This window comes from Poecilia formosa, unplaced genomic scaffold, assembly GCF_000485575.1.
Source record: "Poecilia formosa unplaced genomic scaffold, Poecilia_formosa-5.1.2 Scaffold430, whole genome shotgun sequence".
In the NCBI taxonomy this organism is placed as follows: domain Eukaryota; kingdom Metazoa; phylum Chordata; class Actinopteri; order Cyprinodontiformes; family Poeciliidae; genus Poecilia; species Poecilia formosa.
In genome coordinates this window covers 143,721-168,159 of record NW_006800369.1, presented here as the reverse complement: position 1 = coordinate 168,159, position 24,439 = coordinate 143,721, and the positions used below count along the sequence as shown (strand labels likewise).

The window sequence follows — 24,439 nt, the reverse complement described above, 5'->3', positions numbered from 1 at the left end:
ATGGGAGAGGATCAAATCCCCTACTCCAGCTTCATAATGGGAGAGGATCAAATCCCCTACTCCAGCTTCATAATGGGAGAGGATCAAATCCCCTACTCTAGTGTCTTTCTAACCATACGGTTAAACAGAATTTCGAAGACGAGCGGGAAAAGCAAATGAGGTGGATTAGCAGTTTCTCAACAACTGATGGTTTCATCAAGGACATGTTACGGTGGAATCTTGTAAATTCCACGTTTAGCCTGTCATGCAAGGGTTCATTCACACCAGTCCTGTTTAGTCCGCTTAATAATCAACTCGAGTTCACTTGTACAGAACGTCCGGTTCTTTTCTGAACTCTTATGCGGCCGAAAACAGTGAACTCTGGTCCGCTTACATACCTAGGTCTCTGTTGGGTTGAAGTGAAGAATGGCGCGGTTTGAATGCATATGTGGATGCAAGCAGAAAACAGAGCGCTCCGAAAAAAGGAAGTGACTACAGCGCAGGACATTCTGGGTAAATACAGTCAAAACAAACGACAGAGTCCAGCGCTAGTGGGAGAAATGTCTCGTGGTCTTTTGCCGAACACAAAAGAGAAATCTTTTAACTGCTAAAATAATCTGATGCCACTCCATTTTTGTTAACATTTTGTGAAGTTGCACTCAGTGTCTTCTTCAGAGTTTTTCATGTCGTTTCCTTCTGTGGTTCTTGGTGCAGCGCCACCACAGGCGAGGAGGGGAACAGGTTTTTCAAAGGGTTTGGTTTGTTTGACACAGTGCAGTGAAAGTAAATCAAACCAGGTGAAATTGTAACAGATATTACAACCCAATTTAAGAGTCTACCTGACTGCCAGGTGGAAAAACATTCAGAAAGTCAGAAGCCTCTTCAAAATCGTTGCAAGACTGACTGCTACCAGAGATTGTTCCTGCTCATAGCATCACATCCATAAAGACTCCTTAAAGATACTTCAGTGATATGAGTTATGATAATATTTAACTTCCCTTTGGGATAAATCAAGTATTTCTGATTTGAATTGAAAATATGAAAAGCAGCTGGAACTGCTGCAAAAAAACAGTTTTACAACTACAAACGTTTTCAAATTCAGATTGAAAAATACTTTATTGAAAGAGAAATTAAATATTGATCCCAAAGAGAAATCAAAGTAAAGAAGGGCTGGTAATCAAATGTATCGTTTTTGGATTTTTATTTCTTAAAAACAGACATCAACTTCTCAATTAAACACAATTTTGAGATGGTCTTAAAACCCAATAAAATACACTGATGATGTATGTTTTTAAAAAAGTTCAAGTGGTATGAATACGTCAGCAAGCCAGTGAAAATCAACCCTTTCCAAAAACAATATTAACTGCGGTCACAAATCAAAAGTATAAATTTACTCTGTGTCTCCTTGACAATGTGAGGATGATGCTGTAAAATGTTTAAACTCTTTAACTTTCTAGAATAATTCAATTTTGAGTGTAAAAATCCACCGGAATTGACTCAGACAGAATGATTATTGATTATTACATTAACTTATTTAATGAAATAGTAAAAAGAAACTTAAAGCTAGCTTACTCAAAACATAAAAATGATAATGATAGAAAACTTTAAGTATTCCCATAGATAAATATGGAAGCATTAAGTTGTAAAAAAAGAGCTCCAAATCTCAACCCCACGTTCCCTTTGTAATAAAAAAACAGCCATTTCTATCTATTTTTTCCAACTTACCTTCTATAAAACTGATGTGGATGCGTTTTCAGAGCGTCTTCACGCCATGCTCAGTCCGACCATATTGTGTCTGGTGTTAAAATCCTAAGTTATGAGGAAAAATGAGAGGCATTCTCTCTTTTCCGGGAGGTTTTCATTTCAGCTCACAGGGAAAAGTTGGAAATGGGTTGATTTTTTTTTTTTTTCATTAAGGAGGGTGGTGCGTTTATGAAATACGTCCAATCAGATGCTCGGGAGGCGTTTATCCAAGCTGTGGGATCTACATGCTGCATTCCTGTTGCACTTGGAAGTCGGATTTTCCAATTCCCAAGTTGGAAAATGAACTTAAATGTACATTTTATTTTTTTAGATTTTCAAACGGTAAAATCCACTGTGTCTGCCGGAAGTATGATTTGTCGTTTTAAATGAACATACGCTTACTTTCCTACCGTTATTAATTGACTTTTTCCCCAGACAGCAAACTCCACCAGCGGTCACATGGTTTCCACGATTAGAGTGCGAACTTCCGAGGTTCCTCTGAAAGCACCATCTTTCAACAACCGCAATGACTGAAATGATTATCCGCCAATCAAAACGCGGAGCGCAGGGACGTAGCGTTGCAAATGTCTTAAGAACCGTTATAATATAGCTACTACTACTTCTACTACTACTACTACTAATACTACTACTAATAACAACAACAAAAATAACATTGATAGTTTGTATTAGAATACTTTTCATTCATCTAATATAATATTCAAATTTCGTAAAAAATAACCATAGTCTTCCATTATTTGTACAGATAATCGAAATTAACAGGAATAAACAGCTTTTTTTTATTAAGTCAGATGCCAAAGGACATTTCATTTATCAAATTTATTATGATACACATATTTAGTAAATTATATACATTTAATCTTAATCTTATAATAGGGGTCGATTATAAGATTAAAAACATATTTTGGAAAAAAAAACAACAACCTATACGCAATGATTAATATTTTTTCATTAGGCACTTATTGGTGACATGGAAATCTTAAATATTGTACTTTCATAAGCTGTAAACTGAAAATTATAATACATTGAGAAATAAATTAACATTAACAATATTCAAAGTTATTTAGTATTCAAATATACTCAACTATACCTCTTCCTGGAGCCTTGTTTTATAGTTTGTTGTTTAAGGAACAACTTGAGGGACATTTTAGATTAACAATAATTTTAAACACCGCGCACAATAAAAGCCCGCATGACAATTAAAGCCCATTTGTATTTTTAAGAAATGAAAACTAATATGCTAACTGGTCGCTTTTTACCCTTCCAATATGGCGACCCTGCTTACGTACCGCTTCATTCCTCTGCTACGAAGTCATTGCGGGGGGTCCACGAAAAGTCAAAAATAATCTAGCTTCAAAATAAAATCTTCTAATTTCGCACACTTACTTTACAATTAATTTAAGACAAAATTGTTGTCACTCTTTGACATTTCCTATTTAATTTAGGAACTGAATCTTTTATTGCGAAAATCTACCGGAAGATGTTTTATTTTCATCCGGTATAGTGACCGGCTGTAGCAAGGCTGTAGACCACATGTAGGACTGAGGTAAATGCCTTTTATTTTTTCATCAAACCGCATTTTATGAGCTGCTACCGTTATTATGTTGCAGTTTTATAACTTTAGTTATTTTTAAAGCCTTTTTAAAGTAGACTTTGAGTTATTTTCAGGCTGCTTGTTAAAGTTGGCGAACTTTAGCAACAAAGCTTGTTTTTTTCTGTGCTTCTAAAGAAGCAGTTATGTGATTTTTAAAATATATAACATGTCTAATAGCATACAGTTAAAACATCTGATTATGTGACAACATATTATAGTGTTAAATCATGGTGGTGAAGAAGAAAACTACTAAAGTGGAGGCGGTGGTATTGGATGAGGAGAAGCTATGCCAGCTTATCGGTGAGATTTCTACAATCTTTATGCTCCAGTTTTGAGTTTTCTGCTCATTTGCCTTCATTTCTTGCCCCACCAAGCGTCCCTCTCTGTGGACGGAGGCGCAGATGGAGTCAAACATCTTGCCCAGACCCTGCAGACCTGCTTACAGCTGACTGACGCCGTGCAGCAGATCCAGCTGATTAAAAAGGTCCGTGAATTATGATGTAGTGTTATGTGAAATAGTGGCGTTTCTAGCCCTGTATTAAACAGTATCAGCACCCCTGAATAGGATTGCCACCCATCCCGTAAAATACGGAGTCGTCCCATATTTGGCCGTTAAATGTGCGTCCCGTATTGAAAGATACATAATTATCCTATAGACACACTTATCACACACACATCAACAATAAGTTTAACAATAATTACCAAAATAAAACACAGGAAATATTAAGGTCAGCTAAATTATCGTGGCGGGAGCTAAACAGGACCCCCTGAACTATGAACGTCAGTCCGTAGCGTTATAATAGCATTAGCCATTGAATAATAGCATTAGCCGTTGAAATCGACTTTTTTATCTTTACATCATGTTATAATGTCATTTCCTCGTAAAAAAAAAAAAAAAAGGCGCTGCTCCTCCTCTGAGCTGCAGTTTCCAAGTTTCAGAGCTTCTGCCTCACAGAGCAACCCTCTTCCACTCAGCTCCTTCAGACTAGCCAGCAACAATTAGCAAACATCTGGTGGAACTGCACGTTTCGTTGTAGGAGCTACTTTTCAGTGAAACGCTGCTAAAAACGATGTCAAAGGGTTTAGTAGAGGAGCCATGCTGTCATCACTTCGTGAAGACAACTGAAGGTAACATAGTTACTTGATTGTGCTATAAAATGACACTCCGTGCCTGGAAAACACAAATTTCTGCGTATTCAGATGTTCATGCTTCATCAGGCTGGATCCCAGTTGGAGACTCTGAGTGAGGAAGACGCTGGTGAAGCACTGGATGCTTGTCTGAACGCCCTATCTCTGATCTACACCTCTGTGCAAGCAAAGAACCCCCTGAGACGGGCTGCAGCCAGGTAGAACTCGCCTTTAATTTCACATCTCTTGAACTTTTTTTACTGGGATAAACAACACAAAGTAGTAAAAAAAAAAATGCTTTTCAATGTTTTTCACAGATTAAAGCCTGAAAAATGTTTAATATAAATAAAATGACCTCACCTTGTTGTGTCTTTCCTCAGTGCTCTCAGTTCAGTGCCTGAGTGTCTTCAGGGCCGGGCTGTGGATAGTCTGTCCTCCTGTTTGTCCGACTGTCTGTCCACTCCGTGCTCAGAACAGCATCCACACACCGTGGACACCATCGCCGCCTGCTTGGATGGCTTCCATCTCGGTAAGTAAGAAAAAAAAAATCACTTCTGCCTATTAAATCACTTGAATTGAAGCAATGAGTTTATGTTTTATTTTGTTTTTCCAGGTGAAAGATGTATTAACAAGCTGCTGCGTCAAGGTTTGTTTCCACTCATTTTAAAAAGTTTGAAGAGTTTCCTCTTTGCAGACTAAATTTCATCAAAGTCTCTTTGTTTTGTTTTGATAGTGTTAAAATTCATCTGCGAGGTTTTACAGGAATACCTTCAGCAGAACAGGTATGAAGACGAACTCTGTGTTTTTCAGCTGATTGATTAAAATGTAATCATTTAATGATTTATGGGAACTAATATTATTTTAAAAAACAATAATTGGATGCTCCAGTTTGTGTTTATTATTGGTTTTCCTTAATCCACATAAGATTGAAAACGATACCAACAAGCAAGCATGGTAGTGGCAGCATCATGGTGTGGAGCTTTCTCACTGGCATTCGTACTAGTATGTTGTTGGTTTAATTACAAAAAATAACAACTACCTTCAATTTGTTTTACTTCAACACTCAAATATAAATAAATATTAAAATGATTAATCTGATTAACTGTGATTAATTGATTATTGAAATAATCATCTACTAATGGAGTAATTATTAATCATTAACTAGAGTACACAGGCTAAAAAAGGCAGTAGTTAAGCTAAAACTGTACAAAATACAAAACATTTTGCATTTAAGACAAAATGTTCAACATTTTCTGTAAATATATCTTACCCAGATGTCAAGCGGCGGGTTTAGCTTCGACTGGTTCAAAACCTGTAAAAATAAAATCTCCTATTAAGCTTCTTTTGTTATCAAATTATTAACCAGTAAATCCAAAAATAATCAGCAGATCAGATTGATGTCAAGTTGAACAGAAAGGAGTGAACTTTTCACACGTTGCTAGATTTTTATGCAAATGATCAAACTTAAACTAAAGGAATTTTAGGCAAAACTGTGTTTATTTTCTTCCTTAAAAAGAGAATTGAGATATTTACTTAGTTGCATCTTTTAATGTATTTCTAACATTGTATTTAAAAAGCTGAAGTGCTTAAAGTAACTCAAACTGAATAGCCAGGCTTGTGTGGATTGAACAGTTCTTTCATTTCGTCTGTCGCCCCCTGCTGGCCACTCAGCGGTCTTGCAGGGCGCCACATCGCTCAGGCCCAGCTCATGCAGTCCTGTCTGGCTGCGGTGAAAACGTCCATGCTGGTTCTCCAGAGATCTCAGGGCGCCGTCGGGGCGGCGCCGCCGGAGCCGCTGGGCGGCCTGCTGAGCTGCTACATCCACATCCTCACTGACGGTCAGAAACAAAGAAACTACTCTTAACATTATTATTATTCACAGTATTTACTCTTGTCATGAGACGAGAGTCGTTTTGTAATCATTTTGTCTATGTAATTGAATTTTATTGTTGGCTCTTTAGCACATGGATATTATAACATGGTTTTAATTACAAATTTCAATAATTAGCGTGTTGGTAATATATTTAATCAAATTGAGATAAGGGGTGGTTCACTTCTTCCCACTCCATTTCTTGGTTGTGTATGCACATGTTTTCTCTGTCCTGCTGTTTGCTGTTGTTCTAGTTTCTAAAATCCTGTTTGAAATAAATCAAAAACCAAATCAAACCTGAATCTACTGGATTCTTCTGTTTTTCTCTCCACCTGCAGAAGAGTTCATCCAGGCGGTTCAGAGCACAGCAGGCATGGCCGTGGTTCTGCTCATCAGGTCCGTCATGGGCACCGGAGACGAAGTCGCCTCAGTGGTGAGTCCTGCCGTCTGGAAAAAGAAAGTACACCCTCTCAGTTCTGGTCAGAGGTAATAAATGTTAACATTAGCTTCTAAATCAGGTTTTAGGATTATTTAATTCCAAGAATCGATTCTGGTCGTCAATATTTAAGCTGGAATAGAAGAAACAAAAAGCTCCTATGAAGGAGAGCAAGAACAAACAGAAATGAATTGATAAATTGGCCACAGAGAAGTACATTTCTGTAGAAATCTCTAGATTAATTTTTTGGATTAAATAAACAAAACATGGATGCTCTGATGTCAAAAAGAAATAAGACATTCTTTGATATTGTAAAAGTAAACATTTGCAAGAAAAAAAAAAATTACATTTATGAGGAAAATAATAAGTTTTCCAAGACTGAAGTAAATCTTGGAGATGCAGATTTGGTTACTTCATCGTGTTGCAAACACACAACCAATTATTTTTTAACTAGTTTTTAGTGCAAAAGTCTTAGCATACTGAAAACGTTTCAGAAAGATACAGGAGTTTAAGTAAATAATTCCTTAATATTGATGAAAAAGTACTAGTTCCACTGGCAGATTTCTTCACTTATAACATGGGAAAATGTCTTTGTTCTGAGAGAAAAATCTGCTTTTACTAGTGCTTTTTATGAATATTCAATAACCTTTGACTGAGAACAAGCTCTTATATCTTGCTGAACCGACTATCAGGTGTGAAAACACCTGAAGAACTGATCTGAAATGGGAGGAATGTTTTCTTCTCCATATTTTTACGACATTCTAAAGAAACCAGAAACATTGAGTCAGTATCTGAGTCATTCTGTGTGTTTCTGTGTGTCTGATGACTTCATCAGGTGAGCAGTTTGCTGCGTGGCTCCGCTCCGGGTTTGGACTCGCCCCCGCGGTGGCTCCAGCTGAGGTGCGAGGCTCTGTGTACGAGCGGACGGCCTCCGGGTGTGGCTCTGTATCTGAGCCACGGCGCTCTGGCCATGTTGGGCTGGAAAGGCTCTCTGCCCGGGCCGCAGTGGGAGGAGCTGCTGCTGCTGGTCCCAGAGACGCTGCTGGGCCTGGATGTCAGGTACGCCGTTTGAAAATGCTTCAGTTTTACTGTGGGAAAAGTGGACAAACCCTGGTTCTAGTTGCAGATTTTTAAAAAAATTATGATTATCTTTTATTTATTTACTTATTACATTTAAGGGGACCTATCATGCAAAATTCCCATTTTGCACATTTTTATACTTTCTTTTGGGTCTCTACTGCTGCTAAAACCAGTCCCCAACCCCTTAATAAAACCGCCCAGCTGCCTTTTGGCTACAAGTTAATGTTTTTTGGTGTATAAAAAATGAACAGTTTCAAAAACCTGCCAGCTATTGAGTGGCGCTGCTCTATTACCTAGCAACCACAGCAGAATTCCTCCTTTTACTGAGCAACCCAAGCTGAGCTCCAGCCCGTTTAGTCAGCTGGTTTTACCGCTGCATGTGCTGTACAATGGCTGCTGGAAAAGACAAGCGCTTTGTTGTGGACTTACCATCCAGAAACCACTTGCTGCATTCTTGTTGGTTGTAAAGGAGGCTCCACTTCTGCTTTTCAAAGATATACATCTGTATAATTGCGCATCTGTTTGTAAACATTGAGTTCGGGGTGTGGCCAACAGCAGCTTATTTGGATTTAAAGTGACAAGAGGCCCTAAAACAGCTGACCAGACTAACGTCTCATTATCTTAGAATGATTTTGTGCAAAAAATGTGCTGGAGATGTTTTGTATAGACCATAAACCGACTCTAACCTGTTCAAGGAAGCCTAATAGGTCGCCTTTTAGGTGTTTTTCTCTTTATTTGCAGTGTAAAGGAGTCCAGCACAGCCATGGTGGTGGCTCGGGTGTTGACCCTCTGGAGCGGCGCCGCTCTGGACTGCCTGCAGGAGAAATCGGGCCTATGTCCTCCCAGCCTCCAGGTGGCGCTCCGCGGTGGCTCCATACTGCAGCGCCACCTGCTGGAGCACATCTACTCCCACTGGGAGCATCCTCTGGACGGCGTCCGCCACCAAACCCGCTCTTTGTTCCACAACCTCCTCCTCCTGCATCGGTGCACGAAGCCGGCGGACTCGGACCCGGCGGACTCGGACCCGGCCTCCGATCCGTACGTGGCAGAACTGACCCGCAGCCTGCTGGGCCTGGAGTGGCACATGAGGGGTAAGTACGGCTCTCTGGGCTGCCTGGTGGAGCTCTACGGGGCGGAGCACCTGCTGGGCGTCCAGCCCCGTCTGCCCTCTCTTCTTCTGGACCTGATGGGCGATCAAACGCTGGCTCCGTATGCCAGTGACCTGCTGGAGAGGCTCTTCGTCAGCCACAAGGCACAGCTGGCGGCACAGGAATCGGACTGGATGGAGCTGTGGCACCGGACTTGGGTGAACCCCCTCCTGGACGTTCTGTGCCACACCAGGCCGGAGCAGACCACCTACATACTGGACTACTTCCTGCCCAAGCTGCTGCGGTGCAGCCCCTCCAGTCTGGCACACATGGTGCGCGCCCTGCAGGGGGCGCCGCCCTGCAGGACAGGTACGGAACTAACACAGTAGTGACCAATCGCTCAAAAACGAAGACTAACAAGTACAGATGCAAGTTATCGATTAATGAGTTAATCTAACATTGATTGACCTGAGCGGCCATTTTCTTAAAGGGGCAGTATTATTTAAAATCGACTTTTTTTTTAAGTGTTACGTTATGCTATGATGTTGTTTCCTCATCAAAAACACACCTGGAGTGTTGCTTTGATTCTTTCATGCATGTTTGAGAAATCATGCATGATTGCATGTGCAAAATGCCTGGGTGGACTTAGCCCCGCCTCTGAGGTGAAGCTCCTCCTCTGAGCTGCAGTTTCAAAGGTCCAGAATTTCTGCCTTCTTACAAAAATAATCTTAAAAAATAAATAATCTTGGGCTTAAAGTGGATTTTTCATCCCAAACCAGACTATGTTTGGACCGTTTCTCTGTCCTGCTGTGTGATAGCTGCCATTTTTAACAGCTTAAGAATGACCACCAGCACCCTCTGCTGGACAGAGGCCAAACTACAACAATAAAAGTTAATCCATTGGAACTATTTTTAATCTAATGAGCCATTAAGCAATAATTGATTGATTAGTATCTCTAATTCCAATGTGTTCCTGAATTATCAGGTCCTTCATCCAGCAGAGGAGCTCTGGGAGCCTTGATGACCTGCCTGCGGGCGGCCAGAGCCCAGGGAGTTGCCGCAGCCTCAGAGGAGAGTCTGTGGGGCGGGTTGATCCCGCTCTCACTGCTGCAACAAGCACTCATCCACAAACATGATCAGGTGAGCTCTCCCACTTTTCCAGGTCACAACTGTAACCCAACACTAAGTAGGGAATAACTGTGGAGCGCCTTCATAGCACTTCAGCAGAGAACAGCCAGAAAGAGCTGCTCTCTGCTGGATGGCAGCTAAACTACAACACTGAAAGAACGTCTAAGGGACACTAATAGTTAACACATTGGAACACATTTTAATCTAATAAACCAGTGCTTGAAAATTAATTGTAAGTCGATTAATTCTTTGCATCCCTACTTCACAAGTGCCCCCTACTTTCTGTTGGTGAATCCCAAAATATCCCAGTAAATCATGGAGTTGGTTCTCTGGTTCCTGCAGGTGAGGATGGACGCTCTGGGTTTGGTGTGTGAGAGCCACCGCAGCACCGAGGTTCTGACCTCACAGGAAATGGATCTCATCCGCCATTTCCTCCCTCCCAATCTGAACAGCCAATCACCAGGCGTCAGGCAGCAAACTGTCAGCCTGATGAAGAAGGTGAGGCCCTGATTGTACACCATTCTTGTTCGTTGAGTCAATCAGAAGTGATCTGATAAATTGACGCCATGTCCATCCATCCACCCATTTTCTTCCGGGTCATGACCGACTTTCATTCCAATAAAGCAATTTTTGCAGCCGTGAGAGCAATTTCAAAATTATTTTGAGGTAAAAAATCCACTCTGTTTCTCTATCGGAGCGGCAGTTGGTGTCAGTTACACTCTGCGTTTCGGCAGTTGGAAATTTCGCTCGTTTTTCGCGTCGCCATCGTGACTCCGATCCCCAATAATAATAGCTCCTTTCTCGGCATCGAGCCGCACGTTTTGATACCATTTTTTGTGGGGGTGCACGCAGCCCACTCAAAAAATGAGCCACATTAACAGCAACGAAAGAATATATAATAAAGAGACATTCTGTTGGGTGTAGAATAGGTGCCTGCCATGCAATGCATGGAGGCAGTTTATTTTCAGAACAAAGTAAACAAAACAAAACAGATGTAACAAAGTCTGAATCTCACCAAATCATCAAGATTGTTTTTTTCTTTCACAGTACCCTATAAAGAAAGAGCTAGCTAATTATAAACCACCTAGAAGGTAGTCCACAGAAACGATAAGTTTCTAAAAATAAATCTCCATCACAAAGAAAAATAACTGAAATAAAATCTAAACAGATGGAGAAACCAGCTGCAATATTCTAACAGATAACCAGAGGGAATAATTGTCCTTGCATGCAATACCTTAACCAAAAAAATAAAAGAAATCAAAACTGTGGTGAAATCCAGGCGTTTTGTTGTGCGCCTCCTGTGGGTCTACTGGTGACCTGCGAGGTATTTTGCCCCAAAAATTAAGGCCATGATCCCCATGATGCCCATCACTATACCGCCATACATCTTGGTTTCCTGCTTCTTGACAGTTTATTCCTCGGCAGTCTCCGTTACATCGGAAGCTGTCTTCTTATGTTTTTTTGTCTCACGAGAAGTCTCTGTAACGGTGACAGTTACCATTACGGTAACTGTCACCCCACTCAGGGGTCCCCCAGAGTGGGGACCCACTCAGTGGGGACCCCTGAGTGGACCCTGACGGTGCCCTGGTCCTACTGCTTCCGTCTTCTAACGAGGGGGCTCTTGGTCTCCGTGCCTGTCTCCACCGTCTGTGTGGTCTCCCACTTCCTCCACAATGTCACGGCTCGTCTCCATTCCTCATGGCGACATGAGGCTCTTGGGATGTGACGCCATGTTTTGTCATTAATTGTTAACACTGTGTAACATATTACTTATGAATATTAGCATGATTGAATAAATAACCAAATTAAATCAGAAAATTCTTAGGTTAGACTGCTGGAGGGAGTGGTAACTTTGTACAAACACAGTGACAGACAATGGAATGGTGCAAAATAAGTGATATGCATTAATATTTACAGACAAATCAGTCAAGACAGTTCATGAAATCCAAGGTGTTTTCCTTTATCCAAGGAATTCAACCAGTTCCTTGATGGTGCCGAAAAAGATCATCCAGTTCCATTCAGAGAGGTCCAATCCAGAGTGAAGATGGTTTACTGGTGGCCTGAATATCTCCTACATAGTTGGGAAGGAGTTAGCAGAAGGTGCCGTTTCCTTTGGCGCTACATGGTTTCTAGCTCGCAAGTCTGATCCACCTGACAGACATTCAGAGTCCTGGAGACGGTGATCCTGGAATGGGAACCTGGCCTGTGTAAAAACGGGCCCGATTGATCAATCATCAGTTTTGTCTATCAAAAATAATCATACATGTACATGTTTTCTTATCACTGTAGTGAATGAGTTTATATTATAACCATAAAACTCAATCATTTCAATTTAGCATACAATGGTTAGTGTTTTACAATTCAAAATACTTTCAGTTTAAATGAGTCATCCGGGTGACTCAGATCAGTTCACACTGACCGAGCCCAAACAATAGCCAGGAGCTAGTGCTAGCATGCTAGCTCCTGGCATGCTAGCTCCCGAACAAAACACAAACACTCACCAGTTCCGACTTGTCAAACCTTGTGATCCGGTGAAGGTTTTAATCCACAACGAGGCATATGAGTGGAAGACAGTATTGTAGACACTTGCTAGTGGCTTACAACCGGCTAGCAGCCTACCTGCACCAGCGTCAGACAGCGTATCCGACCCAGTCTGCTGTTTTCCAGCCATATAAGCCGCAGAGGACGCTGACCTATGACGCTGACGTGCAGCTGGTCATGTGACCTTAAAACCACGCGAGAACGAACAGATTGTCGTTTAATCTGGTTCATACTCCAGTCCAGAAGGTGGCGGTAATGCACCTGAAAGTTGTTTGCCAACCGCCATAAAACAAAAAGAAGAAGAAGAAGATTGTCGTTTATTCTCGTTTAGTTGATTTTGTGGTAAAGAAATTAAGAAGAGGATTTTATTTTTAAATAAATAAAACTGAATCTAAAAAAAATTTAAAAAAATTATCCTGGTTACAACTGCAATAGCTAGCTAACAAGATCCAAGAAAACAATTTATTTGATTTTTAGAATATTGAGAAAGTGGGAAATAGCTTGACTTTGACAACTATAACATGCACCTGTGTTGCGAAGTGCGTTGTGTCAATTAACGCTAAAATAATGCCATAATTTAAGACTTATTTTATAGAAGAAATTATGGTGGTATGATTGTGACCGATTCCTGCTCATGCGCATCGGAACAGTTTGGCTCAGTGCGCGTTGCTAGCTGTAGAGGCTAATAGGTTCTGTCCAGTCCAGTATGTTGATGGTTGTCGGTTCCTCGCAGTCTGATAAACCACCTGCTGTGCTTCAGTTGCTCTGCAGGGTGAAGGACAGCAGCCAGCTGCTGCAGAAGAGACTCGTTCAGGAGCGCCGGGCTGAAGACCAGCGCTCCCTGGATCAGTACAGGGTGAGCAGAGAGTCGCTGCCACAATCATCTGATCTGAACCGGAACTCTAATTTTAGGGAATCTTCTTGGTTCCAGGCGTTTCTTTGCTGGCTGAGTGGGAACCTGCTGGAGGTTTTGCTCCCTGGAGCCTCCTTCTCCAAATGCCTCCTGTCCCTCAGCCTGCTGAACCTGCTGAGTCAGCTCTTCTCCTTCACCGCTGGTAACCATGGTTACGACCAGATGCTGATAACTGATCCATCCGTCTCTAACCGCCGCCTCCTCCTCACTCCGTTTCCCAGAGCCCGGCCTGTTCGCCCTCGGTGAGGTCGTGACCCCCACACATGCTCAGAACGTCCTGAACTGCGTGGCCAGCAACTTCCTGGAAGTGAAGCAGCTCGCCACGTCGCTGCTGAGCCAGCTTCCTCCATCTGCTGTTGGACTCCAGGTTAATATTCTGTCCATGTGGGCAGTGAAACCAGTCTGACTTCTGGAGAAACACTAAATGTTTCCTTCCTTCCCTGAATCCTTCAACTGGTTTCTTCCCTTCCTTATGTCTGTTATTCCTTGCTTCCTTCACTACCTTTCCTTCCTTTCATTTTTGCATTGTTTCCTTTTATCCTTCCTTCTTACCTGCCGTTCACCTTTCCATCTCCTTCCTTCCTTATATCCTTTGCTTCTTTTTCTTCCATCCTTCTTCCTTTCCTTCAGTCTGAACTGTATTTTTTAAATCCGACTGATTAAACTCTTAAACTCTGGTTTTCTCTGTAACTCTGTGAGGATGAATCTTTCTCTCTCTCGTTCTTTTCGTTTCTCCTCCAGTTTTTCTCTGATTTGTCGTTTCGATCAGCTGTTTCAGCGCCGATCCATTTGTTTCTTCCCAGGTTCCGGAGACGATGCTCTCTGTTCTCCGGGCCGCTCTGGACCTCAGCACCAGCACCAAACCCTACGACAGTGTCACCGCCGCCCACCTGCTGCACCTGCTGCTGCAGCAGCCAGACCTGATCCCGGTTCTGCTGCGATGCGATCCGGGTCTGGACCTCCAGATCCGGCCTGAGGCGTCCCGGTCGCTCATCCTGGAGCTCAATGCGCTGGCAGGTAAAAACCGCTGCAGCCTCAGCAGGTCGTAGCGTTGATCACATGTCTGCAGTAACAAAGTAAAAGTAACTTATTACTTTACTGTAGTAAATTTTTCAGGTATCTGTACTTTACTTGAGTATTTATCGTTTATTTTTACTCACTTCCTCCTGCTTTCTTCTCCTGCGGTGTCAAACTCATTTTCGTTTTGGGCCAAATTAAAATCATGAATTATCGCTCTTAAAGGGCCGTTGAGACATTAATAAATTAGTAAAATTAAACAATATTGAACATCTTTTCAGTTTTTGTAATAAAAAAGTTTTTGTGGTGCTAATTTAGAAATATTTTTATTACTCGATTAATCTGACGTCAGTTAAGGCTGAGGCAGCTGTTAGCATTGCTGAAACTGAAATGTTTTGACCATTTTTTGAAAAATTTGCTGGGATTTGTTGATTTTGTGTTAATTTCCACGATAATTCGCAAGAAATTGGAGAGACTGATTAATGTAATCTATCAGAAGATAGATAAAAAACTGCTTTAATTTGATTGATAAAATAATACTGAAGCACCCTGGGGCCATATAAAAAGGTTATGGGGGACCGGATTTGGCCCTCAGGCCTCGAGTTTGACACATTTTCACTCTTTACTTCCATGATGAAAAAAACAAAATCAAATGGTAAAAAAATCCACCGATCGCACAAAAAGTAGAACTTTTTAAGTATTTTAGACGCGTCAAAGTCATTTTGTATTCTTGAAGGTGGAAATTACTTTTTACTTTTTCTATTTGAGTAGATTTCAAAACTTATTCTTTACTTTTAGAGTATTTTCTCATACCAGTGTCTGTAATTCTACTAGAGTAGAGAGTGTGAGTGCTGTTGCCACCTCTGACCGTTTTTCTCGTCTCAGTGATCCGGTTGCTGCTGCGCCGTCTGCAGACAGAGCTGTCCGGAGCCGAGGCGTCGCTGCTGCAGGCGGCCGCTTCGTTTCCGCTCTACGGCAGAGTGCACTGCATCACTGCCGTCCTGCAGCGTCTGAACACAGAGTGAGCATGAGAACCGCTTTTTATCTTAAATTTAGGCCTTAAAATGTCTTAATTGAATCAGAAAATATGTTGATCACAGTCCTAATTTAATTATGGTTTAATTAAACATAATAGTCTACGTAGTTTATGTTTCATCAGACAAATGTTTTGCGATATCTTTAGTTTGCGGCTACCGCTAACTAGCTGCAAACAAACCCGAGCTAGCTAGGAAGCTAATTAGCTTTTTCGCTTCTACCATTGGTAAGTAGGGATGGACAATAAATTGATATGTATTAGATAAATATCAACTCGTAATAATATGTCTGGTTTATAGACTATTCACTGAACTCCGATCCAGAACTGCACAGCATTCTGGGAGATGTAGGCAGATGAAAAGGCGTTAACTAGCACAGCCAGTTAAGCTAGGCTGGTGGAATCAGCTACGACGTTTGTCCTCGCCACTGGCTCATTCCTGTCACCAACCCGAACGACGCTGCGTGCGTTCTGTGATAATCTAAACAAGAAATTTTCTTTCATACATTTCTACAGTGATACAAATCTTAAATTTAATTAATAAAGATCTTAAACGGTGTTAAGTTTGAGCTGGTGAAACCCCGTGGTTGGTCCTCTAGTGTAAATCTGATCTGTGCGTCTGGGCTCTGAGGTGTTTGAGTCAGACGGAGCAGTGGACGGGTCTGGTGTCGGAGCTGATCGCCGTGTGCTACCGGATGTCCGATGTGGTGTCCCCGGTGGTCCAGAGCTCGTCCCCGGAGGGACTCATCCCCATGGACACCGACTCTGGTAAGGAAAGTAAGCCTAAGATTAGCGAGTAAGTAAACATTATTTGTTTCAAGTAAGCAGCTAAAGCTAGCTGCTTACTAGCAGCAAGTATTGCTAATACTTGCTAATACTTTAGCAGGTATTAGCAATTCTTGCTAAAACCAAGTATTTGTACTTGGATACGTGCAGTGAAGTACTTTTTAACACAGACAAAAAATCACAATTTTCAAACAAATCAAGTAGAGTAAGGTGGTGAGACTTTTCATCAACAAAGTCACTTACTAAAACTGAGTGTGGATAGAAATGTGATGGAACTGATTTAACTGACTATTTTCAATTAAGTACATTGTTTGCCTTTACAGTGTAGTTGTCCTCTTCTCCTCCGTCCTGTGGGGGAAACCTGTGAAGTGTGTTAATAATGAGTGTTTACACAGAGACGACTGGAGGTCTGCAGAGGATCCTGCAGGAGATTCAGCCCAGAGACTCCAACGACTTCTTCAACAGCGCCAGAGAGCTGGAGAAACCCGAAGGAGATGATCAAAGTCAGGCCCAGACGCAGCGCACACCGCCGCTAAACGCAGGTGCAGGAAATTCCCCGCTGTCAAAAACATTCTTTTTTTAAATTTTTTTTACCATAATTTTAGTTTGTTGAATCTTGCTCTCTCTTGCAGTACCTGATATGTCCAAAAGGGGGAGGTGTTTCATCTTTTTTATGTTTCTTGTTTACATGTTGCTCAGTTAAAGTTTAGTTGTATCCCACATTTCAGCAACAAGATAGTTCAAAATGCTTTATAAGGCCTCAGCTCGGCTGAAGTGAACTTTGGCACAGTTTTATTTCTTACTTTGTTTTTATTTAACCTTTATTTTGACAGAATAAAAATCCCATTCAGATTAAAAACCTCTTTCCCACAGAAGACCTGGCCAAGAGGCAGGACAGAGTAGAGAGAAAACTGTGGATAAAACAGAAAAAATAACAGGACTCCCTGCCTGGACTTAACTAATTAAACAGTTAAAAGAAAAAGTCATGCTATAAAATCAGGTACATGTTATAGAATCGGCCTCAAGAGCTTTTAGTTTGGATTTAAAAGCACTAAATGAGACGAGTTCAGTCAGTCTCAAAGTTTCTGTTTCATCTGCTTCATCTGTGTAAAAATGCAAATTAGCATCAGGTTTGAATGGATGTGTGGATGCAAGTGGACAAGAAATCGTTCCAAAGCAGGTAGTGGATTACAGCGCAGGGCATTCTGGGTAAATACAACCTAAACGAACATGCTAATTCAGCGCTAGCAGGACAAATGGTTCATTTACCAAAGATAAAATATAAGTCCTAGTTGCTAAACTCTTCATTTTTGTTTACATGTGAAAAAGGAAGTTGCGTTCAGTGTTTTTTTCTGAAGTTTTCATGTCGTTTTTTTCAGCAGTTCTTGTTGCAGCGCCCCCACAGGTGAGGAGGGGAACAGGATTTTAATTAGTTTGGTTTGTTTGACATCCTGTTGTGTGAAATCGAACCACAGCAGCTGAAAATGTAACAAATGTTACAACTTTGGCTTCGCCTTCTCTCTCTCTCTGATTGACATCAGTCTGTTTGGAAATATTCTTGTAACCTTTCCTAAACGGTAGGCCAGTGATTCCTGAGGTTATTGCAGATGGGTTGTTTTTTGTTTTTGGTTTGGTGTTGTTTTCACACACATACACCTGTGTGCTCCAGAGCTTCAAACTGTCTAGATTCCTGCTTTTATAGAGCCAATCTTACTGATGTTGACAATTATGTAGGTGCATTTGATTAGGAACACCTGGCTGCTACTTTCCCACCTCGTTCCTTGAGGAAGCAGGAAGTTTTGACATAACTTTTCACACACAGCTTTCCTTTTGTCAGTATTATAATAAAAGTAACAGAATTGCTAGACTTGAAAGAGGTTATATTGTCTTTTTATCATGATTTTCAGTTTGTTGAATTTCTTTCTCTTGCAGTACCTGGGTTGTCCAAAAGGGGGAAGTGTTTCCTCTTTTTATGTTGTTTATTTACTTGTTAAAGTTTATTTGTACGGCACATTTCAGCAGCAAGAGTTCAAAGTGCTTTGTAATAAAAACAGTAATACAGTGACCATTCAGTAAAGAACAATAAACATTATGTTGTGTCAAATCCAATCATCAAGCAAATATATTGATTAATATTCCAGTTATTATAAACCAAAGGCATCTCTACACGGCTGGGTTTTTAGCCTTGATTTAAAGGGAGTCGGTGTTTTGGCAGTTTTGCAGTTTTCTGGAAGTTTGTTCCAGATTTGTGGAGCATGAAAACTGAATTCTGCTTCTCCATGTTTGGTTCTGGTTCTGGTCCAGAGCAGACCAGAAACAGAAGACCGGAGTGGTCTGGAAGGTTGACTTAGTAATTAATTTCTGTAATTTTTACAGTTTACTCATCCAAATGAATCGGTGTGACATTTTCAAACAGTAAGAGTGAACAATAACAAAACGTCCATGTTTGGAACCACAGATGTCTTCCTTCTCACCTCACTGTGTGTGTGTGTGTGTGTGTGTGTGTGTTTGTGTGCGTGTGCGTGCGTGTGTGTGTGTGTGTGTGCGTGTTTTCTCCAGATGGGGAGGGCTACAGAGTGACGGCTCAGATGTTGCTGGTATGTTGCTGGCGGAGCATGAAGGAAGTGGCCATGCTGCTCGGTCAGCTCTGTCAGACTCTGCCTCTGCACTACAGCAATGAAATCGAGCCGACACACCCCGGGCTAATCACAGAGCAGCAGGTATGCTAACCTCCTCGTCACTGGAGCTCTTCACAACACCCATAAATACGAGAAGCACTGGGACGGACGGGAAGTCTGTAGTATCTGATACCACAACAATATTTACTGCTAATGCTACAAATGTAGTTGCAGTCAGAAGCTTTTATTAAGTCATCCAGGAAGTGGCTGCCATGTTTTTGTTAAAATCCATATACATCATTCACTACAAATAAATCAGGCTAGTGAGGAATAATCATAATTATTGTAATAATAGTAAAATATTTACATAAAAACATGTAAAAGCATATTAATATAGAAAAAGATGAACTTCCCTCTCCCCCACCTCTGTTGTCCTCATACACACGTAGGTAGGTCTTCATAAAAGCACATATGTCTGCCACATCTTTAAAAACAATATAATAGACACAGGATCAATTTCAGAAAAGTTTATATCCACATGAATCCACTCTAATTTGCCTCTGAGCGTTGTAAACACCCCTGACCTATAGGGGGCAGTGTAGCACAAGTCTAAAACCTGTCAGCCAGTCAGATTGGTTAAAAAAAACACGACTTCCTGCTGGGAATTGAACATAGTGACAGGAGGTTTTTTGAACTACTTTTAAATAGCGTTTTAGAATATAAAATTAATAAAACACAAGACAGTTTCCATTGGGAATCATGTCAAGTAATATATTGGCACATTATTTATAAATCTCCGTTTCCTCCTTGTTCACATGCAAACACAAATAGAGTTTTCTCAAATCTCCACCTTGGTCTGAATTTTTATAATAATTGTGTTAAATGATATTGAATGGAGTTCTTGTGTGGATGAAAGTCTAAAACGTTTTCGTTTCCCAGATATGCGGATATGTTTGAACTAGGCCTTAATCCTGCGTTTGGACGTAACCTTGAAAAAGCATCAAGACTCAGGCACCCAAAAGATAAAGAGACAGACAGCGGGGTGATAATCTCCTGGTCCTTGGACTCTGTCTCCCTCCTGTAAAGTTTCGGCATAATTGTAGAAATTGTAATATTATTTCATCAATTGTTTGACTTTGATTCAACGGATAACTTTAGACCATGAATATATACATAAATAATGAAAATAATGAATAATTAATATTATAAGTGCATATCCTAATACATTAATATTTATTTATTGTAAAATAGTGTTAAGGTTTCTTTAAAAAAGTTGTAAATTTTATGCCATTTAGCTGAATTTTAGAAGCATTGATGGTAAAACAAACATATTTTTACTTAATTTCATATTCTTGTTTAAGTATTAGCAACACCAATAAAATGGAAAGTCTGTTTCATTCCTTAAGTGCCTGATGGGTATAATTAGCATCATACTTAAAATTGTAATGTTCAAATGAATAATCTCTAATTAAGACAGCAGAGCAGCAGTAACAATATAAATTTAGGCATTTAGAAGTTGATATTTTTCAGGCCAGTGTGTTTATAGATCAGTGGGGATGAGTTTGTGCTACTAATTACCTCCGTTTTCTCTCTGATTAGCGCAATAATGATGCTTTTACTGGTTCCTTCCAGCTGAATCTGAAATGTTGTAGAAACCGGAGCAGCTGTTGCCTCCTCAGCCGCGTTGGAAATCGAGTGTCTGTGTGTTTGTGACCCCACACTGGGAGGCTCTTCAATTAGCATCCGCTCTCGTTAGTGGCGCGCTTTCATTTGGGGCGCAACCCTGCTGGTTTAACGGCCGCGACACACCTCCCTTTTCCACTGCATTCTTTCCAAATCACTTCCAACACCAGCAGGAAAGCACCGACACACACACACACACACATACACAAGAATAGTTGTCTGAGTGTTTCAGCATGTCCATAATAACATGAGACCCAGACATCGCCTGTGTTTGTCTGCGTGGGGGGGTGAAGGAGCCATGTTTGTGTTTTCCCCTGGATCTGAAGAGAAAACAGGAAGAATTAAAATGTTTGTGTTCTTTATCAGCAAAATCAAATCCAAAAAACTTTCATTAACCCACATAAGATTTGAAAAACAAGCAAACTGATCAAATAATGGGGTGAATGTCTGATTTTCAGGTTGGATGCCAAATGTTGGTAGAGTTCAAGTTTATAACCAGCCAGTAAAAGCCTGATTTGTGCTTCATTGTGTTTTAAGCATCGCTCTGACTTAGGGCTTCAACTTTTGATTATTTTAGTCATCGATTAATTGATTAATCGGATAAAAAATTGGCACATTCTGCAGATTTTCTCTTTAACCACCACCAAATCTTTGTAATTCAGTGACAATATATTTATTTTTAAGGCTTTTGGCAAAACTTTACGCTATGCTTTAAGGTCATTCTGTTTGGCTGAAACAATTAATCAAATTAATTGTGATTAATTGATTTTCAAAACAATGTCAACTAATTCAATAATCAATTAATCGTTAATCAGAGTATAGAGACTCCAAAAAAGACAATTTGCTGAAAGAACAACATTAACAACTTCTTTGTTCTGCCAAAAACTCCTCAAGCTTCACTCGGTTCAAATTCTGCTAAAAAAACAACCAAACCTCCTATTAATCACTTTTTGCTATCCAATTATTAATTTAAAAAACATAAACACATCAACACTGTATAAATGTTAAGCAGAAAGGGTTGGGCTTTTCACATTTTGATGTTAAAAATATTTTTTTAGCTCCAGTTGCTTCAAATGATCAAGTGTTAACTAAATAAATGCTGTTATTGCATTTTAGGCTATAAATTTTTATTTAAAAAAGGAATTGAATAATTGATTTTACTCTTTTAACGTATATCTAATATTGTATATATCCCAAATCTTTTTATTGTTTTTATTTTAATACTGTATGTAAAAACAGGAGGAGGGTGTACTTTCTTTTCACCATTATGCGATCATACGTATAAAAATGATGCTGCAGCAGTGAAACCGTTTCAGCGGTGGGCTCACCTGGTCACACCTGAGGTAGAACGAGAGGACATAATGGGAGAGGACATCCCAGATCCCATGCTGGCTCCAGTAATCATGCCAGTTGGTCTTATTATATAAAATCTGGTTTAACAAACACGCGCCATGGACCAGGCGGACAACAGGAATGATTGAACTCTTCACCGCAGCCTTTTTCCCCCATTGCCTGTTCGAGTTCAGAAACATGTTGGCATCACCGGTCAGAATGACTCAGGACTCATTCCTGAATCAGGAGAGGATATAAGTGGCCAAATGTGAGTATCTTCCAAAATATGTGGTGGCTGAGCATCTCCTCATCTGGGATCCGCCACTGGCCCGGTTTTTGTTTTTGGGTTGGAACTGTGGCAACAGGAACATCTCATTCCTAGAAGGACACTCGTAGTATTGGTTTCAGTGTTTTCAATCTTGTTAGACCCGAGCAGCTAAGCACTGCAGATTGTAATCATAGCATTTCTTTGCCAAGTGAATTGGCTTTTTGGAGGCCTAAACATGTCTGAAAACTCAACAAACTTGACGGACAAAAGGGAGAAATTTACGCATTTTTAAGGTCATCGCAAAAATCCCAGCAGAAACGGCTCAATAGGCGACTTTAAAAATGCTCTCCACATTGACCTTACTTTGTCATAGAGGCATGAAATTGGGTACAGTTGGAGAACTCCTGAAGATGTACAGAAGATTCTCTACACCAAACAGGAAGTCGGCCATATTGGATTGAAGTTCCAATTTTGACCCCATTTTTGCTGTTTACAGCTTCCACATTTGATTGAACTCTACCTAGAGATTTTGACCTATTGGTTTCAAACTTGGTCGTTTTGTTCATTACCCTTTGGGGAATAAAAGTTATCAAAGCGGAGAGTTTTCGGTCATCCTGAAAGGCCTCGAAGTTTGACATCTTACCATGAAACACAATCTTCCAAACAAACTCACTGAGAAGCTAAACCTTCAGTGATTCATCCGCATCAGCAATACCCAATGGTCAAATCATGACATCACTCAGGCCACGCCCACTGAGGACAGGAAGTGTCATGTTTTACTTTAAACGGTTCCTATCTGACCCCTTTGACTTAGTCAGAGTCTGCAATTAATTAATCACAATTATAAATATATCGACAAAATAAGCAACATTTTCTACTCATTAACCTTTTTTTACTTCTAAATAATTGAATGAATAAAAATATGATCTCAACAAAGATGCTTAATGTTTTTAATAAAGTGCATCTTCCAACACAATACAGTTTTATTTTTAAAGCACTTTAAAACAACACTGTTTGCCCAAATGTACACTAAAAAAAATAAAACAGACATTCGTCATTTATGTAACTTTGAAAAAATGTGAACTGTGGATGCTAACATTAGCATTGGGATGTTTTGCTGCTGCAACATGTTTAGCATTCAGATGCTATTTTAGGCTTATGGCTAACTTAAACACAAAAATAGTCTTTGCCAGGGTCCAATAAGATAATTTTTAAACCAGAAATTAACCCTCAGTGAGCCAAGAAAAGCAGCTTTGTCGTCTGTTTGTTGTTTCTATTTGTACCAGAAACGAGCAAATGTAAAGTAAATAGGCGATTCATTGCTATCCAAATTTTAATTCATTAAAATCTATGCAATAAATTATTCAAAACTGATGCATTAAAGTTTTAACTCTAAATTTTCCAAAGGTGCTACATATTTACTTAAATTTCTCAAACCATAAATAAGCCGACCAAAAGATACGGCGGAGCGTTTTATGGAGGCGCCAGCTCTGTTTGGCCACTTTGCTTTTCGTTCAAAAATATCTCCATTTTGTAAAATGTCCGTTGAGTTGTCTCCTCTGGCCTGGAGTGAAGCCGCAGCAGCAGAAACTAAAATAAAAAAGAGATGCTGGTTTTCAGGCTGATTCACATGTTGTTTAGTTTAGCGTTTGTGGTCCATTTATTGACCTTTTTCATCCATGCATGGTCCATTTCATGACCTGCACTGGGCCTTGTGTGCAGCAGACCACCAACACTGTGATTCATCTGGTTCTGGTGGTGAGGAATTCTTTTAGTTTGGTGAAAATCTTTACTTTTCTTTTCACTCTTGCTGTTATTTTCACCCACTCCGCCCTTCTTCGCTCTCCTCTTCTCCTCCTGTGATTTCATCCACCTCCAGTAAATCGACTCCTCGTAGTTTCCCTTTCCCACCTTTGCTGTCGGCGTCTTTGCTGCTTTCTGATCGTCTCTTTTAAACCAAAGTTGTTGCCTTTGCAGCAATCTCTCCTTCCTAACATACATGTGGGCGTGGTTTGCAGCAATCCCTTCTCTTTGGATGGTTGATTTGACCCATCAATATTGTAGCAAAAAGAAGGTAATATATTTATAAAATATATTATTTAACTTAAAAAATATTGAATTGTGTTAAAAAATAAACTGGATATTTTGTTAAATTAAAAATATTTTATATAGTGTATAGAAAGA

General features: G+C 40.3%; 2 protein-coding genes and 2 long non-coding RNA genes across 6 annotated transcripts in view; 1 reads left to right on the top strand and 3 right to left on the bottom strand.

Moving 5' to 3' along the window:
- plekhh2 (pleckstrin homology domain containing, family H (with MyTH4 domain) member 2) overlaps positions 1-1,859 on the bottom strand; it is a 32,035-nt gene extending 30,176 nt beyond the window's left edge. Inside the window, exon 1 of one of the 2 annotated variants that reach the window (XM_016663582.1) lies at positions 1,705-1,859. Coding sequence is in view for 1 of the 2 variants with exons in the window: in XM_007577167.2 (XP_007577229.1) it covers positions 378-487 (110 nt within the window). In the remaining variant the exon portion in view is untranslated. Of the gene's footprint in view, positions 1-377; positions 559-1,704 lie in introns of those variants that run through there. The other variant, XM_007577167.2, reaches the window with a different exon arrangement.
- Positions 1,860-3,213: 1,354 nt separating this feature from the next.
- The window catches only part of thada (THADA armadillo repeat containing), a 115,647-nt gene continuing 94,421 nt past the window's right edge, over positions 3,214-24,439 (top strand). The window contains exons 1-21 of one of the 2 annotated variants that reach the window (XM_016663589.1): positions 3,214-3,286; positions 3,543-3,634; positions 3,709-3,818; positions 4,553-4,680; positions 4,843-4,991; positions 5,076-5,108; positions 5,196-5,244; positions 6,134-6,300; positions 6,671-6,765; positions 7,604-7,827; positions 8,590-9,305; positions 9,922-10,076; positions 10,407-10,562; positions 13,366-13,461; positions 13,537-13,660; positions 13,740-13,885; positions 14,322-14,535; positions 15,421-15,556; positions 16,200-16,336; positions 16,750-16,896; positions 18,914-19,074. In XM_016663589.1, coding sequence (XP_016519075.1) covers positions 3,562-3,634; positions 3,709-3,818; positions 4,553-4,680; positions 4,843-4,991; positions 5,076-5,108; positions 5,196-5,244; positions 6,134-6,300; positions 6,671-6,765; positions 7,604-7,827; positions 8,590-9,305; positions 9,922-10,076; positions 10,407-10,562; positions 13,366-13,461; positions 13,537-13,660; positions 13,740-13,885; positions 14,322-14,535; positions 15,421-15,556; positions 16,200-16,336; positions 16,750-16,896; positions 18,914-19,074 — 3,216 coding nt within the window. In that variant the 5' untranslated portion in view covers positions 3,214-3,286; positions 3,543-3,561. The remainder of the gene's footprint in view (positions 3,287-3,542; positions 3,635-3,708; positions 3,819-4,552; positions 4,681-4,842; positions 4,992-5,075; positions 5,109-5,195; positions 5,245-6,133; positions 6,301-6,670; positions 6,766-7,603; positions 7,828-8,589; positions 9,306-9,921; positions 10,077-10,406; positions 10,563-13,365; positions 13,462-13,536; positions 13,661-13,739; positions 13,886-14,321; positions 14,536-15,420; positions 15,557-16,199; positions 16,337-16,749; positions 16,897-18,913; positions 19,075-24,439) is intronic. The other variant, XM_007577166.2, reaches the window with a different exon arrangement.
- Positions 10,986-12,749, bottom strand: LOC107833706 (uncharacterized). Its single transcript, XR_001659465.1, has 2 exons — positions 12,566-12,749; positions 10,986-12,267 (listed from the first exon to the last, which is right to left on the bottom strand). It is a non-coding gene; the product is annotated as an uncharacterized LOC107833706 (long non-coding RNA).
- Positions 14,495-16,753, bottom strand: LOC103155469 (uncharacterized). The gene is made up of 4 exons (XR_478043.1): positions 16,661-16,753; positions 16,261-16,333; positions 15,404-15,545; positions 14,495-14,581 (listed from the first exon to the last, which is right to left on the bottom strand). It is a non-coding gene; the product is annotated as an uncharacterized LOC103155469 (long non-coding RNA).